Source organism: Pan paniscus, chromosome 18 (assembly GCF_029289425.2).
Source record: "Pan paniscus chromosome 18, NHGRI_mPanPan1-v2.0_pri, whole genome shotgun sequence".
Lineage (NCBI taxonomy): Eukaryota > Metazoa > Chordata > Mammalia > Primates > Hominidae > Pan > Pan paniscus.
This window is the reverse complement of record NC_073267.2, coordinates 5820882-5839073: the sequence shown is the minus strand read 5'-3', so window position 1 is coordinate 5839073 and position 18192 is coordinate 5820882. Positions and strand designations below refer to the sequence as shown.

The following is an 18192-nucleotide window of genomic DNA, read 5'->3' as shown; positions in this document are numbered from 1 at the left end:
ACCAAATACTGCATGTTCTCACTTACAAGTGGAATCTAAGCTATGGGTACGTAAAGGCATACAGAGTGGTATCACAGACACTGAAGACTCAGAAGCAGGGGTAGTGGGGGTGAGGAATAAGAAACTACATACTGGGTACACTGTACACTACTCAGGTGATAGGTGCACTAAAATCTCAGACTTCACTTCTACACAATTCATCCAGGTGACCAAAAACCACTTAGACTCCAAAAGCTATTGAAATTTTTAAAAATTTTAAAGAAAAGAGTGTAGTTCGTTTGTACAAACTATGCTTTTCCTTCTGAAAAATAATGCAAATCCCAGTATTTTTTCCAAAATAAAGGAAAGAAAAGATGGATGACAGCACAACAAGAAATTAATTTCTCAGGTCTAGCAAGACACTAGTGTTTACAGTGTCACCCCAGCTGAGCACTAACCCTCCTGTTCAAGTTTTTCATAAATTGGGAATCGATTCTAACCTTACAATTGTATGTGGGTGTAACCTCTGCCCATGAATCTCTAGCCCAGCCAAAATGACCTGGACAGGTACAATTATCACCCCCTCCTCCATATACAGATGAGGAAACAAGAGACTCAGAAATGCTGAATACTGTGCCTGAGTTCACTATACCTGGAAAATGTTGAAGCTGGGATTCTAACATACCTGCCTAATTCCAAAGTCCATACTTTTTTTTTTGAGACAGAGTCTGGCTCTGTCACCCAGGGTGGAGTACAGTGGCATGATCTCGGCTCACTGCAACCTCCTCCTCCTGAGTTCAAGCAATTCTCTGCCTCAGCCTCCTGAGTATCTGGGACTACAGGTTTGCACTACTATGCCCAGCTAATTTTTGTATTTTTTGTAGAGACAGGGTTTCCCCATGTTGGCCAGGCGGCTGGTCTCGAACTCCTGCCCTCAAGTGATCCGCCCACCTCAGCCTCCCAAAGTGCTGCGATCAAAGTCCACACTTTTTACCTCTACACTCAGCCGCCCAAGCCAGGGCAGATCAGGAAAGATTCTGGGAAGGAGGTAACATTAGAGCTGAATCCTAAGAGAAAAATAGGAAAAGTGCATCCATGGCTAAGCCAAAAAAGGTTTTCAGGCTCCCTGTCAGTTCACAGTGTACAGAGAGGAACAAGCAGCTCTCTCTAAATCAAAGGACCAGAAAAAGCAGCTTTGGCTCCAGTTTAAATTTGAAAATGACCCAAGGAACAATGCCAGTGATACATCTAAAAATGCCAGGCAGGGAAACAAAGTCTTTGAGGGTCAGATGAACTGTGGTTTTCTGTGTCTGTGAATCTCTATACACTTACGGTATAGTTTAATAAAACTGCTTCTCTTGGATTTCATTCCTTTATAAAATTATACTCTCTATAATCATAATTGAAAAGCACTAAATGACATTACCAAACCAGAGACTCAGAAGGGTGAGAGAGTGGGAGGGGAGTGAGGAATGAGAAAAGACTCCACAGGTACAATGTACACTATTCAGGTGATGGTTACACTTAAAGCCCACACTTCACCGCTATGCAATATATCTATGTAACAAAATGGCACTTGTACCAAGTTTATAAAAATTAAAAAAACAATTTTAAAAAAATTAGGAGGTTTAGACACTTAAAAAGCATGGCATGGCATTATGAACCTCTAGGTAAACTTCAGGATGAATCAACTTTGGTGTTACTTACTGTGGCATATAACCACTAAGTTCTACCTAGTTTTGTCTGAGAGGAGAGCTACTTCATCTATGAGAACTGTTATCAATGACTAGATATCTCTAAGTGAAAAATAGTAGAGAGAGAAAGAGAGATAGCAACAAGAAATAAAAAGAGACTGAGAAAAACCTTTTAAACACTAAGACTTCTGGTTTAAAGGAGAAGACGTTCCAAAAGTAAAACCATTTATCTCCTCCTAAAACCCAATAAAATGACAGTAAAGGAATTTTAAGTCAGGGATCTGCAAGAATTATTAGAAAGAGAGGGAGCTGTCTTGTTAAAGACAGATTTTAACAAATTTGTGGAGTGTGTTTAAAGAAGTTGACAGGAAGTGGAGTAGAGGAAGCTCTAGCCAAGACAACATTAGAAAGGAAAGGGATCAGCCAAGGAGAAAGCTGATCCCCTTCAAGAACCCCACAAGGTCTTAAGACCTAGAACTCCCAAGCCCAGGGGAGGTGAGAGAGAAACACAGAGCTGAAAACACATTGCATTTAGCAGGGAGGTCTCAGGACAACAGCGGTGCCGTGCAAATTGGAGCACTGGGAATCTGCGAGAGAGATCTCCAGAAAAAGACGCAAGAGAGGAAAACTCGACTGTATACTTAATGTAAGACAAATATTGAAAAAAAATGTAACACATAGCAAAGGCAAATAGTTGAAAGTAAAAATAAAGGCAACTATAAACTCCAGAAGAAAAAAAAAGGTCATCTTACTACTATCGGCTCTGAAAAGAATAATATTTACATAGCCAAAATAATATAACTCTATTTATTATTTTACTAAATACAGTCAAAATAGCAATTTGTTGAGGTTAAAGGAAGGGGAGACATGGGTTTGAGATGAGGCTAAATCTCATCTATCACAGCCAGAAATCTGAATTAATAATGACTGAAATTGATCAGTCAGATCAGTCAAGAACTGGCAATATATAAATATTATCTGAGCCTTGGTGATCACCACCACTGGGGTGTCGAAGCTAAGAATTCAAAGTTGTTGCCTCTTGGGAGTGGACAAAGGCAAAAAGTGATTTTTTTCTTTGTTCTTTTTTTTTTTTTTTAGACAGAGCCTCACTCTGTCACCCAGGCTAGAGTGTAGTGGCGCAATCTCAGCTCACTGCAACCTCTGCCTCCCAGGTTCAAGTGATCTCCTGAGTAGCTGGGATTACAGGCGCCTGCCACCACGCCTGGCTAATTTTTTGTATTTTTAGTAAAGATGGGGCTTCACTATGCTGGCTAGGCTGGTCTCGAACTCCTGACTTCAAGTGATCCGCCCACCTCGGCCTCCCAAAGTGCTGGGATTACAAGCGTGAGCCACTACACCTGGCCAGTTATTTTTCATTGTAAGCCTCTCAGTACTGCTTTATTTTTTAACCACAAGCATGACTATTTTAAATTACAGCTATTATAGTCAGGCACAGTGGTTCAAGCTTCTAATTTCAGCACTTTGGGAGGCCAAGACAGGAGGATTGCCTGAGGCCAGGAGCTCAAGACCAGCCAGGGCCACATGGTGAGATCTCATGTTTACAAATAAAAAATTACAAAATTACCTGGGCATGGTGGTGCATGCCTGTAGGCACAGCTACTCAGGGGGCTGAGGTGGGAGGATTGCTTAAGCCCTGGATTTTGAGGTTGCCGTAAGATATGATGGTGCCTGCACTCCAGCCTGGGTGACAGAGTGAGACCGTGTCTCTAAAAAGTAGTAATAAATCATAATAAATAAATAAAATCTAAGACCCTCAGACATGTATGTATGTGCACATGTGTGCACAATTCCCTGTGTGTCTGAGATCAGGTATGTGTTGGTGACTGCATCAAAATGTCTGGAATAAAGCACCTCACACTATGAACAGGGGTGAGGGTGGCACCCTCAGAAAATAGTGGCATAAGGAGGGGAAGTGGTAAGAGAGAATCCATTTTTCTTCTACATCCTTCTCTGCTGTTTTATTTTAACTTCACCACGAGCATGTGTTTCCTTTGTGATTATTTTTAAATGGAGGGAGGGAGGGGAAGATGGCAGGGAGAGAATCAGTAGTCCAGAAAATACTGGGCAGGTGGGTGTGAAGCACATTCATGAGAAGTAAAACCAGGTCTGCACACCTGAGTGCCAGAAAAGTCTCCTGGTCTGAGCACAGAAATAGGACTTGTCAGATGTCTCCCTAAACCATGCAAACATGAAATGCAAGCAAAGCAATGACAGTGGCTAGCCTGGGGACCCACCAACTGAAATGTAATAAGTGAGTAGCCAACTCCATTGCCAAGCCCCAGGAACAGCCAGGTTGGTGGTGGTTTACTTGGTTTTCCTGCTCCCCCACTCCACCCCCCGCCATGGAGAAGCTTAAGTTGAAGTGAAAATAGTAATTTCATATTTCTGCACTAACCAGCCAGCAAAGATTGCCAAAGTTTTGCTGAGATGCCTGCCATGGGGAAGGTGAAATAAGCCTCACCCCCACTGGCTGCTGCCTCTAGACATGATTCTCCTTGACTTAGACCAAATTATCCTTGAAAATCCTGATGATAGCAGAGAACATGGAGGAGGCTGAAACTTGTTCTGACCCAGCGGTGATGTGATACTTTGCCTTACGGTCCTGCAAGACGCAGAACAGAGCAGACTGGGACTCTAACAGATAAAAGGCATAAAGTGATCCGGTTGATGGAGGGCAGGGCAGCATGGGCGTGCTCTCTCAGAAGCAACCTTACCTTGCTCCGCAGAGCATTGCTGTGCATTTAACTCGATCTTTCTTGATAAAGCTCTAATCATCAGAATTCTACAAGACCCCGGCCAGGCGTGGTGGCTCACACCGTAATCCCAGCACTCTAGGAGGCCAAGGCAGGTGGATCACTTGAGGTCATGAGCTCAAGGTCATGGTAAAACCCCGTCTCTACTAAAAATACAAAAATTAGCCAGGCATGGTGGCATGCACCTATAATCCCAGCTACTTAGAAGGCTGAGGCAGGAGAATCACTAGAACCCAGGAGGAGGAGGTTGCAGTGGGCCAAGATCATGCCACTACACTACAGCCTGGGTAACAAGGGTGAAACTCCATCTCAAAAAAAAAAAAAGAATTCTAGAAGCCCTCTTCCTTGGAAAGGGAGTATCTGGAACATTAGTAGGGACTGTTATCCAAATCACTGAAGGTTCTAAGTCTTCTTTACTCACCATTACCTTTATGTATTTAGTTTTTTGGAGACAGGGTCTTGCTATGTTGCCCAGGCTGGAGTGCAATGGCATGACCTTGGCTCACCGCAGCCTCAACCTCCTGGGCTCAAGCAATCCTCCCACCACAGCCTCCCAAGCAGCTGGGACTCCCAGTGCACTCCACCATGCCTAGTTGCTTTTGTGTATGTGTCTAATTTTGTAGAGGTGGGAGTCTTACTACATTGCCCATGTTGGTCTCAAACTACTGGACTCAAGCAATCCTGCTGCCTCCGGCCTCCTGAGTAACTGGGACTACAGACATGTGCCACATATCAAGCTAATTTTTTAATTTTTTGTACAGATGGGATCTCACTATGTTCCCAGACTGGTCCCAAACTCCTAGGCTCAAGCAATCCCCCCACCTAGGCCTCCCGACGTGCTGGGATGATAGGCATAAGCCACCGCATGTGGCTTACTCACCATTCTAAAACTGAAGTATAATTCCCTGTTTAAAACCTTAAAAGGCTGCCCACGACCCAGAAGTGTCCATCTGCATGTGTGCCACCTTGCTGCTGCATGTGTGGGATTTCCCATTTCTTCTTCAGCAGACTTTATTTTTCACAAGAAAAGAATTTCACAAGACATCTCTTGCAAGGGCAAGAAATATGGAGAAGATTCGATAAAATCTCACAGATCCTAACAGCAGGTTTCTGAAAGCCACTTTGTTTTGCTAATCAATAGGGTAAAACATGGTCTTTAAAGAAGTCAAGGGAAACATCTGGAATTATAGAGATGAGATGAAAACAGCCCCCCATCATTTCCTACCAGACCTCCTCCTCAGTCATCCTCCGTAGATGTAAGTGACCCCCAGCAGAAGACAGAAAGCAGGTATTTCAGAAACTCCATGGGAAGAATCTCTACCAAAATGTTGCTGATCACAACAAAAGCCTGTGTGGTGCCAGGCTCAGAATAGGAACACTTGATCTCTCTTTAACATGAGCCCCAGCTTCTGTAATGAAGTGTAGCAGGTGAAACCGGTCCCTCACTGATTCTGAAAGATGTGGTACTCAACTTGGTCCCAGGCTGATCTGACCAAACCAGCATTCTGTAAGGCTACCCGTTCAGACTTCTCGACAAACGCCATCTTCCTTCAGTATCTACCCCCTTGCAAAGCCCACCTGAGTCACTACATCACACAAGCTGCAGGTGGATGAAAACCTACCTGTGAAAGCCAAGACTCCTCCAAGGCAATAAGCAAAAGACAAGGAACTGAAAAACAGGTAAAGGACATGAATAGGCAAATTTCATGAAACAAGATTCAAATTGCCAGTAATGTCATGAAGAGGTTCAAATTCGCGGGGAATAGGAGAAATGCAAATGAAAACATTTCTCTATATTGTTTGGGGGGGAAAAATCACTTTATCTGGCTAACTTCTACCAGTCCTCCAGGTCTTAGCTCAAATTCCTCTTCCACAGAGAAATTATTTCCTTCATCACTCTCATGACCAGTTATGATAGATTTAGTTGTATGTTTATGAGTCTTATTTCTCCTGTCTTCCCTGTTAGCCCATGAGCTCTATGAACAGAGTCACAATATCTGATTTATTCACTACTAATGTCCCCAGGACTTAGAAGAGTATCTGGCAATAAAAGGAAGCTTAATAGATATTTATTCAATGAATGAATGAATGGGTGAACAAATGAACGAAGCAAAGTTGGCTTTCTGCCGCAATGAGACAGGATTTTGCGTCCATGTTCAGGTCACCAAGACAGACTCAACTCCCCTAAAGTGCGCAGGTCAGAAGAACACAGTTGCCCCAATCAGGTTCAAAAAGTAGGAGGTAAAAGAGCTGTTCCAAGGCCCATATACCTGTGATATAAATATGGGAGGATTACAGAACACCCTTCTACAGGACTACCACTGAGGAGCCTCCTGATTTAATGTCCCTAAAAGGTATGGCAGAGGATGCTACCAATGTGTAAATCCTCCCAAAACTTAAGCCTTTAAATTCTACTGCACAGGAGCTGTCAGAAAGCAATATTTTGTGAGCTACAGATTCCAATAAAACTCACTCTGAGATGATGAAGCCTTCCTTGGTAGCCTAAGGGCTGATATATGAATAATCTGCCAGCATTATGCTGTGTCACTTAAATATTCCTTTGGAGATTTGTCAGAAGGAAATTTAAGTAAAATTAGAGTTCAAATGGAAATGAAAAATTAAGTTATGATCAAAGCTATAATCTCATATTAGATCTTTAAAAAAACATAGAGAAAAGTTCCATTTAAGATTTCCTGTTTTGTATTTATGGATACAAACTCAGGTACTCCCACTGTGCCTTGTTTGAAAGGCTGATATGTAGGGTGTGGGCCTCCTCCCTTATTTAGATGCTGAGCCTAGCTCCAGGGGAAAAAAGGCATCTCAGCTTCTATGGGCAATTCAATTTTAATCATTTTTGTTTTATTGGAATTTTCACAGGAGTCCAGGTACAAGAGATTCAGAATTAATCTAAGTCATAAACAAAGCAAAAAAAAATGAAGAGGAATGGAGTGAATAATAATTCAACACCTATAAGGCCTGGTTCCTTTTTCCTATAACATGCACTGTGGTGGGGGAGAGAGGAAGGGACCCAAGCGCTGTTTGGAATCAAGCACCTCAACATCAGAAGCATGTCTGAAGTTTATCTAAAACACTGGCATCTGTGACTCCCACAGCCAGCTTTTCTCCAGGGTTTCAGAATGTTCCCTGCCTCCTAACAAACTGAGGGAAGCAGCTGTGATGGAAAAAGAGGTGACAGCAAACAGAAGTCTGGAAGCCCCTAGAGAGAGACACAGCTTGACCGTGGAACTGAAATACAGACTCCAAAAGACTAGCATTTACTGCAGATGGAGGCTTGTATGGTTTATCTGCAAATAATCCTCTGCCTGTGCAGCTCATATGCCACAGCCTGACAGAAAATCCCAGGGAGAATAGGGATAATATCCAATGTGCCCTGTGCTATAGGGACCCATCAACACTATGATGATAATATTAATAAAACCAGTGAGGCATCCACTGCAGTAAAGACCAGCAGCCTCTGTGAGTCTAAGCTTAAGACAGCTGTATTCCTGAATCATAAATAATACAGGTCATTTTCTAGCTTGAAGTTTTCTTTATCAACCAAAGCAACACCCCAAAAAAGCACACACAAAATACTAGGAAAAAAGTATTAACCCAAAAGAAGGTGGTAAAAGAGAAACGGAAGAACAAAGAATGGAGGATACAAATAGAAAATAAAAGCCAAGAGAGACTTAAACCTGACCATACCCATAACTACATTAAATATAAATGGCCTAAACTCTCCATGTACAAGGCACAGATTGGCAAATTAAACCAAAAAAAGCAAGATTAACTATATGCTGTTTATAAGAAACACAGTTTAAATACACAACACATAAAGATTAAACTAAAAAAGGTGGGAAACACTTTTTAGATACCATGCAAACACTAAGTGTTACAGAGCTGGTTTGGCATGAATAATATCAGACAAAATAAACCTCAAGACAAAGAGCATTACTAGGGGTAAAAATGATCATTTAATAATAATTATGGTGTCAATTTATAAACAACACAAAATGACCCTAAAAATGTATGCTGTACCTATTAACAGAGCTTCAAAATATATGATGCAATAATTGAAAGACAAATTCATTGACCGTACTTTAAGATTTTTAACACTCAATTCTGAGTAACTGATAAAGCAACCAGAAAAAATTAGTAGGCATATATTAAATTTGAATGACACAATCAACCAGCTTGACCTACTTGATATTTATAGTATGACAGACCCAAAAACTAGAGAATACACATTCTTTTCAAGTGCCTGTGGACCATTCATTAAGAGAGACCATATGCTGCTGCTGCTCCATAAAGCTAGTCTCATTAAACTTAGAAAATACTGAAATCAAAAAGATGATTTATCTGACAACAGTATTTAATTAAAAGTCACTAAAAATAAGTTATCTAGAAAATTACCAAATATTTAGAAATTAAATAACTCACTTCTAAATGCCCAAAGACTAAAATATGAGGGAAATTAGAAAATACTTTGAACTGTATGATAACCAAAAGACAATATATTGAAATTTGTGATATGCAGATAAACCAGCACTAGCCTAGATGTTTACTACATTAAATGCCTATATTAAAAAATAAGAAAGCTGTAAAATGAATGATCTAAACTGGAACCTAAAGAAGCTAAAGAGGAGCAAATGAAGCTTAAAGTAATTATAAGAAAGAAAATAAAAATAAGAGAGAAATCAGTGAAATAAAAAAACATGAACAACAGGGAAAATCAACAAAAGTTGGTTTCTTAAAATAATGAATAAAATCAATAAACACTATATTAGCTATCTATACCTGTACAACAAATTACCCTAAAACTTAGTGACTTAAAACAGCAAACATTTTTTATCTCATAGTTTCTACAGGGTTTCATCTGGGTGGCTGTGATATGTGGTTCCTTTATAAGACTGCAATCAAGCTGTCAGCCAGGGTGGCAGTTATCTCAAGGATTTGCTAAGGAGATGGAGCTCTGTGTATCCAAGCTCAGATTTTTGTTTTTGTTTTTGTTTTGAGATGGAGACTTGCTATGTCGCCCAGGCTGGAGTACAGTGGCGCAATCTTGGCTCACTGCAACCTCTGCCTCCTGGGTTCACGCCATTCTCCTGCCTCAGCTTCCTGAGTAGCTGGGACTACAGGCGCCTGCCACCATGCTTGGCTAATTTTTTGTGTTTTTAGTAGAGATGGGGTTTCACCATGTTAGCCAGGATGGTCTCAATCTCCTGACCTCATGATCCTCCCGTCTTGGCCTCCCAAAGGCCTGGGATTACAGGCATGAGCCACTGCGCCTAGCCCTAAGCTCACTTATATAGCTGTTGGAAGTCTGTAAACACGTGCAGGCTATTGGACTGAGGGTCTCAGTGGCTGCTGGCTGCAGGCTTCCCTCAATTCCCTGCCATGTGAACTTCTCCATGGTGGTAGCTGGCTTCCATTAGAACAAGCAAGTAGGAGAGCAAGAAAGAACAAACAAGATGGAAGCAACGGTGTTTCTGTAAACTGGTCTCGAAGGTAACATCCCATCGTTTTCTCCATGTTCTATTCATTAGAAGTGAGTCACTAGGTTTAGTTCACACATGAAGGGAGGAGATTACACAAGGATGTGGATATCAAGAGGCAGAGGCTTTTGGAAGCCACTTTGAGGGCTGTCTACCAAAAATAAACCTAGAAAGAATGATCAGGACAAAGAGCGAGAGAGAGACAGACAGACAGGCAGACAGAAAGAAACACACAAATTACTAATTCCAGCAATTAAAGAGAGGACATCACTACAGATACTAAAAGAATAATAAAACAGACAAAAATGAACGACATTTTACTTTTCAAAAATTTTGTTTTTCAAAACTGTCATTCATTTTGTGAATAAATTCAACAACCTAGATGAAAGGAACAAAGTACCACAAAGTACCAAAACCAAAAAAAGCAACTAGAAAATATGAAAAGTTTTACAGTTATCATATGAATTGAATTCATAAGTTAACATTTTCCCACAAAGAAAAGCCAAGTCCCAGATGTCTTCACTGGCAAATTTCATCAAATCTTTAAAAAATAAATAATATAAATATTACTTAAATTCTTTCAGAAAATAATAGAGATGAGAACACTTTCTTTTTATCATTATTATTATCTCAGCTGGTTTTTGGGGAACGGGTGGTGGTGGGTTAGAAGAATGAATTCATTAGTGGTGGTTTCTGAGATTTTGATGCACTCATCACCCAAGCAGTGTACACTCTACCCGTGTGTAGTCTTTATCCCTCACCCGCTCCCACCCTTTCTCCCGAGTCCCCAAGATCCCTCATATCATTCTTATGCCCTTGTGTCCTGAGATGAGGATATTTTCAACCCATTTTTAAGGCCAGCATATGTGCATACAAGAAAAAATACATCAATACCTTCATGAAAGTTAATGCAAAAATATTTAGTAAAATATTTGCAAATCAAATCTAGCAATCTATTAAAAGGATAATACAATATGACCAAATGAGATTTATCTCAGGAATGTAAGATTGGTTCATGACTCAAAAAGCGGTTAGAGTAATTCAACACACTAAGAGAAAAAAGGAAAAAAAAAACTTACCATTTTCTCAATATATGCCAAAAAAAAAAGCATTTGACAAAATTTAACACCCATTCATGATTTTTATAAAAAACCCTCAGGAAACTAGGAATAAAAGGAAACATCCTCAATGTGATAAAGTGCATCTATTAAAAAAAACTACAGCTAACATCATATTTAGCAGTAAAACAACGTTTTTCCCTTAAGATCAGGAATAAGACAAGGATACCCATTATCCCAACTTGTATCCACAATTTTACTAGAATTCCTAGTTAGTTCAACAGGGAAAAAAATTGAAACATGCATAAAAATTACAAGGAAAAGAAGAAAAACTATCAATATTTGCAAATGACATGATTGTATACATCAAAAAGCCCCATGAAATCCACAAAAAGCTCACCAAATTGAGTTAGAAATATTTCTAGATAAGAAGTCAACATATAAAAATCAATGACTGAAATGGCTGTAATCAAAAATAATGGCAAGGGCAGATGTTGGTGAGAACATGAAACAATTGGAACTTTCATACGTGGCTTGTGAGAATGGTGAAACCACTTTGGAAAACTGTTTAACAGTTTCTCATGAAGTTAAACACACATCTACCCTATGACTCAGCAATTCTACTCCCGAGCATTTACCTAAAAGAATGAGAATATGTTCACACAAAGTTTGGTAAATATTTATTCAAAGAAGTTTTATTCATAATAAGCAAAACTGGAAACAAATGTATATCCACTGGTAGATAAATAACAAATTATAAAGTATGCATTCAATGGACTGCTACTTATCAACTAGATGTGACAAAAAAAGAATGAACCACTGATATACACAGTATGGATTGATTTTTAAAACTTTTTTTGAGCAAAAAAAAAAGCCAGGCATAAAGGAGTGCATACCATATGATTCCATTTAAATAAAGCCCAAGAAGTGGCAAATTTAATTTATTGTGATGGAAATTGTTAGAACAGTGGTTGCCCCTGGAAGGCTACAGGGTTGTGTGAAAGGGCTATGAAAGAATTTTCCAGGGCCATAGAAATATTCTAAATTTTGTTTGGCATGATGGTTGTGTAGGTGTATACAAGTCAAAACCCATCAAATTGAATGCTTAAGATCTGTGCATTTTAATGTATATATTCTTTAAATCACATAGAACACACAATTCCAGCTATCTCAAACTCAGTCCCGTCTGCCCTCTGCAAAATATTCAATTTCTCAACATTCTCAGTATCATTTTTATTGCTTTTTTTCTGCCTCTTTTCCTTTGTTTCTCCCAACAGCCAACCTCTAACATACCAGGTAGTCTTCATGAATGTTTTCAGCCAAGTTGTGAAGAATCAAACTCTACATAGAAGAGAAGTGAAATGAAAGAAATGAAAGAAAGGAAGGGAAGAAGGGAGGGAGGGATGGGGAGGGGGAGGGGAGCCGAAGGGAGGGGAGGGGAAGGGAGGGGAGGGGAGGGGAGGGGAAAGGAGTGGAAGGGAAGGGAGGGGAAGGGAGTGGAAGGGAGGGGAAGGGAAGGGAGTGGAAGGGAGGGGAGAGGAAGGGAAGGGAGGGGAGAGGAAGGGAGGGGAGGGGAGGGGAGGGGAAGGGAGGTTAGGGGAGGCAAGGGGAGGGGAGGGGAGGGGAAGGGGAAGGGAGGGGAAAGGAGGGGAGGGGAGGGAAGGGGAGAGAGATGTTTATTTTGCAGCGCTCTAGAAATCAAAACGCCATCATTCTTAGACTTATTTACCCCAACACTCTCCCAAGATTTAATCTTACTATTACTTCAAAATTAAATACAGTCTCTTGTTACACCTCTCACTACAGAATTTACAAACCAACTGCCTACAATGTATTTTATTTGAACTACAATGTATTTTTTACTTGATCTAACATGTAATAATTAGAAAATTTCACATAAAAATCCAAACTTCCAAATTCTCTTAAACCATCAGAAGATCTAGCAACCATCAATGGGCACTTAAGTATGGCTGCCTTTTGTTCAAAGGGCAGCTTATCACGTCTTTTACTAAAATACGTTTCTTCCCAAAGGACTCACTGTTTACTACTATGACTGCAAAAAGTTAATTCAATGGGAAAATAACATTGTGTTCAATTCTAGCTGGACACTGTTGCCTACAAAAATGTCTGGGCTACACCTTGCTTTCTATGTTTAAAAGGGAGAATACAAAATGTTAAAGACATTAATACCTAACAGACTTTGTTCCTGACCTACTCATACAGATCAGAGAGAATTTAAAAGGGAATAAGTGTATCATAATGTGACTGAAATATTTAATACCAAGTCGGTGTAGCGCCCAAAATCAGCTATTGGTCTACCTAAAATCTTACATGCAACCAGTAACATCTGTCCTAAATTGAGAAACACTGGCCTCAAGTCTAAACTCCTTCACTGAAGAAACAGCCTATGGGATGGGAGAAAATATTTGCAAACCATACATCTGAAAAGGCTAGAATATATATAAGGAACTCCAAAACATATAAAGAACTCAACTCAATAGTAAGAAAACAACTCAAAAAATGAGCAAAAGATCTAAGTAGACATTTCTCAAAAGAAGACATACAAATGACCCACAGATATATAAAAAAATTCTTAAAATCACTAATTATCAAGGAAATGTAAGTTAAAGCCACAATGATATATTACCTGACACCTATGAGAATGACTTTGATAAAAAAGATGAAAGATAACAAGTGTTGGTGAGGATGCAAGAGAATGCTTGCATACTGTCTTGGGAATGTAAATTAGTACAGCCATTATGGAAAATAGTACAGAGATTCCTCAAAAAATTAAGAGTAGAACTACCATGTGATCCAGCAGTCACACATCTGGGTGAAGAAGCTGAAGTCAGTCTGTTGAAGAGATATTTGCACTCCCATGTTCACTGCAGCACTATTCACAATAGCCAATACATGGCATCAACCTAAGTGTCCGTCAAAAGATGAATGGATAAGGAATATATACACAATGGCATACCATTCAGCCTTTAAAAAGAAGAAAATCCTGTCACTTGCAACAACATGGATGAACCTGGAGAACATCATGAAAAGCAAACTAAGCCAAGCTCAGGAAGACAAATAACCACAAGATCTCAAATATATGTGGAATCTTAAAAAGTTGGCCAGGCATGATAGCTCATGCCTGTAATCCCAGCACTTTGGGAGGTCGAGGCGGGAGGATCATGAGGTAGGAGTTCGAGACCAGCCTGACCAACATGATGAAACCCTATCTCTACTAAAAATACAAAAATTAGCTGGGCATGGTGGTACGTGCCTGTAATCCCAGCTACTAAGGAGGCTGAGACAGGAGAATTGCTTGAACCCAGGAGGCAGAGGTTACAGTGAGGCAGGATCGCGCCACTGCACTCCAGCCTGGGTGACGGAGCGAGACTCCATCTCAAAAAAAAAAAAGTTTAACTCAGAGAAAAAAAATTGGTGGTTGGCAGAAGCAGCAGGAGGGGAAAAGAGGTTGGCCAAATAATACAAAATGTCAGAAAGGAGGAAAATGTTCAAGAGCTCTATTGCAAAAAAAAAAAAAAAAAATTTAATTAAAAAATAAATTCCTCTATTGAACTGCTGAGAACCAAGGATTTGTCTCGTTGACTTTTTCAGATCCCTGGAACAAAGCACAGTATCTGGCCCAGAACATCCACATACTTTTCAATTAAACAGACTCAATGGGTTCTGGGGATGTAAACATCTCCCAAGTGGGAAATTTGAATGCAGTGAGGATGCAGACTTACATGACAGGATGGGAAGCTGTCTCCTGCTGTTCTAGCGAAGAATCCTAAATGAGGAAGAGACCAAGTCATGAGAGGCCACCTGAAACATAGTCCCTCAAAGATGCATCTACACAGATGGAGATGCTGCTTTTTATAACATGCTACACCCAGTCTGAATGCCCAGCTAGCTTAGTGCATGCTTCAGACAAGTCAGATTGGAAAACAGATTCAGGGCTCAAGATTAGATCTCCAAGGCTGGATGAAGAAGGCGTCTGTGAGAACAACACAGGAGAAGCTCAGGGGGAACCCAGGGGCAATGGAGGGAGATGCCTTTCACAGGCAGGACACCGATGACCACTGTCGACCTGATGATATTAACAATGGTAGTAATAATAAATAACAGTGAAGTTAATATTTATGAAGTCCTTACTCTCTGATAAGGGGCATTCATGCATACTCTCATTTAATATGCACTACAGTCCTAGAGGTAAGAAGCATAATTATCCCCATTCTATGTAGAGAAAACTATGGCAACCAGATGCCTCCCATCCTGGTACTGACACCCTTGTATAACCCCTTCCCTGTTAATGTGGGTGGGGCCTATAACTTTCTCATAACCAAGAGAATATGGCATATGGCAGAGGTGATGGGATGTAGTGATTACGTTAGATAGGATGTTAAGTTGTCTTGCTAGGAGGCTGTCTGTCTTGCTGGCTTTGAAGATGTGAGCTGCCATGTCATGAGCGGCCAGATGGAGAGGCCCATGCGGCAAGAGGCTGAGGGCAGCAAGAAACCGGGGCCCTGAGTCCAGCAGCCTGCAAGGAACTGAATGCTGCCAACAACCAGATGAGCCTGGAAGCAGATCAATCACCCGTCAAGCCTCTAGATGAGAACCGAGCCCTGGCTGACACTATGGCTGCAGCCTTGCACTGAACCCAGCTGAGTCACGCCTGGATTCCCGACCCGCAGAAACCGTGCAGTGATAACTGTGTGCTGTCTCAAGCCACAAAGTTTGCAGTAATATTGTTGCACAGCAATAGATAACTAATATAAAAACTGTCTTACATCATGTACGTTACTGAGGGAAATGCAGAACCTGGATTTGAGCTCTGATTTCAGAATTATTGTCTCAGTCTCCCCAGGAAGACCTGTCCTGGGAGACAGTTATGCCAGGCTGTGATGCTGTGATGATTGTTCTCTTCCTACCCAGAAGCTTTCCATAGGCATGTCAAGCATGTGACCCCAGCTACATATACCAAATGGATTTCTGACAAATGCCAAGACATCGTGAGCTTTCTAGTTTTACTGAGAGCTCCATAAAGGAAGGACCATCTCTGTCTTTTTTTTTTTTTTTTTTTTTTTAAGAGTCTCACTCTGTCACCCAGGCTGCAGTGCAATGGTGCGATCTCGGCTCACTGCAGTCTCCGCCTCCTGGGCTCAAGGGATTCTCCAGCCTCAGCCTCCTGAGTAGCTGGGATCAAAGGCGTGCACCACCACACCCAGCTAATTTCGTATTTTTGGTAGAGACGGGGTTTTCTCATGTTGGCCAGGCAGATCTTGAACTGCTGGCCTCAAGTGATCTGCCTACCTCGGCCTCCCAAAGTGCTGGGATTACAGGCGTGAGCCACTGCACCTGGCCTGTCTTTTTTATGCCATGTCCAAGTGCAACACCCCAGTGGTCAGCACACAAAGGGGTCCAAATGTGAAAGGAAAGGGCAAACACAGGGGAAACATAGCGGTGTTCAGAAATAGTTCCCAGGTCACTGCCTGTTTCAACATGTACAGTCCTCGGCCCCGCCCACAAGATTCTGACTTGGCAGGTCAGAGTTGGAGATGGGGAGCTACCTGGTTACGAGGGATCCCAGTGCATTTTGAGGCAGCCGGTTGTTAGACTGCATTGTAAAAATTATCCCCCAAAGATGTGAATGGAAACAGAAAGGCATAAGCAGGCTAGAAAAGGACACAAGTAAAACACGAACAAGTTCATTCCAGAAGGAGATTCTCAACCACAGCTGCACGTCAGAATCAGCTGGGGAGATTTTAAAACCCCAGTGCCCAGGCTCTGCAACCCAGATCAATTATTACAGAATCTCTTGGGGATGAAACATGGGCATCAGTATTTTTTGTTTTTGTGTGTGTGTTTCTTGTTTTTTGTTTTTTGAGACAGAATCTTGTTCTGTCACCCAGGCTGGAGTGCAGTGGTGCGATCTCAGCTCACTGCAACCTCTGCCTCCCAGGTTCAACCCATTTTCCTACCTCAGCCTCCCGAGTAGCTGGGATTACAGGCATGCACCATCACGCCTAGCTAATTTTTGTATTTTTAATAGAGATAGGGTTTCACCATGTTGGCCAGGCAGGTCTCGAACTCCTGGCCTCAGGTGTTCTACCCGCCTTGGCCTCCCAAAGTGCTGGTATTACAGGCATGAGCCATTGCTCCTGGCAGTATTTTTACTGAGGCAAAATTCACATAACATACAAGTCCCTGTGTGAAAGCATACACTTCAGTATCATTAAATACATTCACAATGTTAAGCAATCATCATCCCTGTCTAGTTCCAAAACATTTTCATTAACACCCCCCGCCCCCCCAAAAAATAACCCTGTATCCATCAAGCACTCTCCATCCCCTCCCCTTTCCCCCAGCTCCTGGCAACCACTTACCTGCTTTCTGCCTCTATAGATTTGCCTATTCTGGACCTTTCATATAAATGGAATCATGTAACATATATAATAACCAAAACGTAGCAATCACCAAAATGGCCATTTGGTTGATGAAGAATAAACAAAATGTGCTATATCCATACAATGGAAGTACTGGTGCCTACTACATGTGGATGGACCTTGGAAACATCATGCTAAGTGAGAGAGAGCCTTGGTATTGTCTCATCTCCCCAGGAGATTCCAAGGTGCAGCCAAAGTTGAGACACACTGACAAGCAATGGATATGGTTGGGTACAGATGAATGAAGGCAGCCAGGGCAGGAGGGATGTCTCATTGAAAATGACTATTTATGGATGCCTAGCAGGGGTGGGGATGAGGTGTGATAACAGCAATCCCAATCTCAACACAGCATGACCGATTTTATCTTCAGCCAGATAATATGCTTCATGGGGTGTGGACACAGGACACCTCCGCCTCCCAGGTTCAAGTGATAACTCCTGCCTCAGCCTCCCAACTAGCTTGGATTACAGGCGTGCACCACCACGCCTGGCTAATTTTTGTGTTTTTAGTAGAAATAGGGTCTCGTCATGTTGCCCAGTTTGGTCTTGAACTCCTGGCCTCAAATGATCCACCCACCTCAGCCTCCCAAAGTACTGGGATTACAGGCATGAGCCACAGTGCCCAGCCTCCAAATTCTATTTGAAGTTTCACTTTCCACCTCCAGAAAATCCAAACCTTTGCCCAAGTCACAGTGGGACACCCCGGAGTTAATTTGAGAGAAATGTGTTTTTAAAAAAAACTCCAGGCTG

The 18192-nt window shown here is 41.4% G+C and overlaps 1 protein-coding gene across 3 annotated transcripts in view; it reads right to left on the bottom strand.

Moving 5' to 3' along the window:
• The window catches only part of RBFOX1 (RNA binding fox-1 homolog 1), a 2479284-nt gene that overhangs the window by 2407497 nt on the left and 53595 nt on the right, over nt 1-18192 (bottom strand). Inside the window, exon 2 of one of the 3 annotated variants that reach the window (XM_063598325.1) lies at nt 12294-12341. The exons of the other annotated variants lie outside the window; for them this stretch is intronic. Coding sequence (XP_063454395.1) covers nt 12294-12341 — 48 coding nt within the window. The remainder of the gene's footprint in view (nt 1-12293; nt 12342-18192) is intronic. 3 annotated transcript variants of the gene reach the window in all.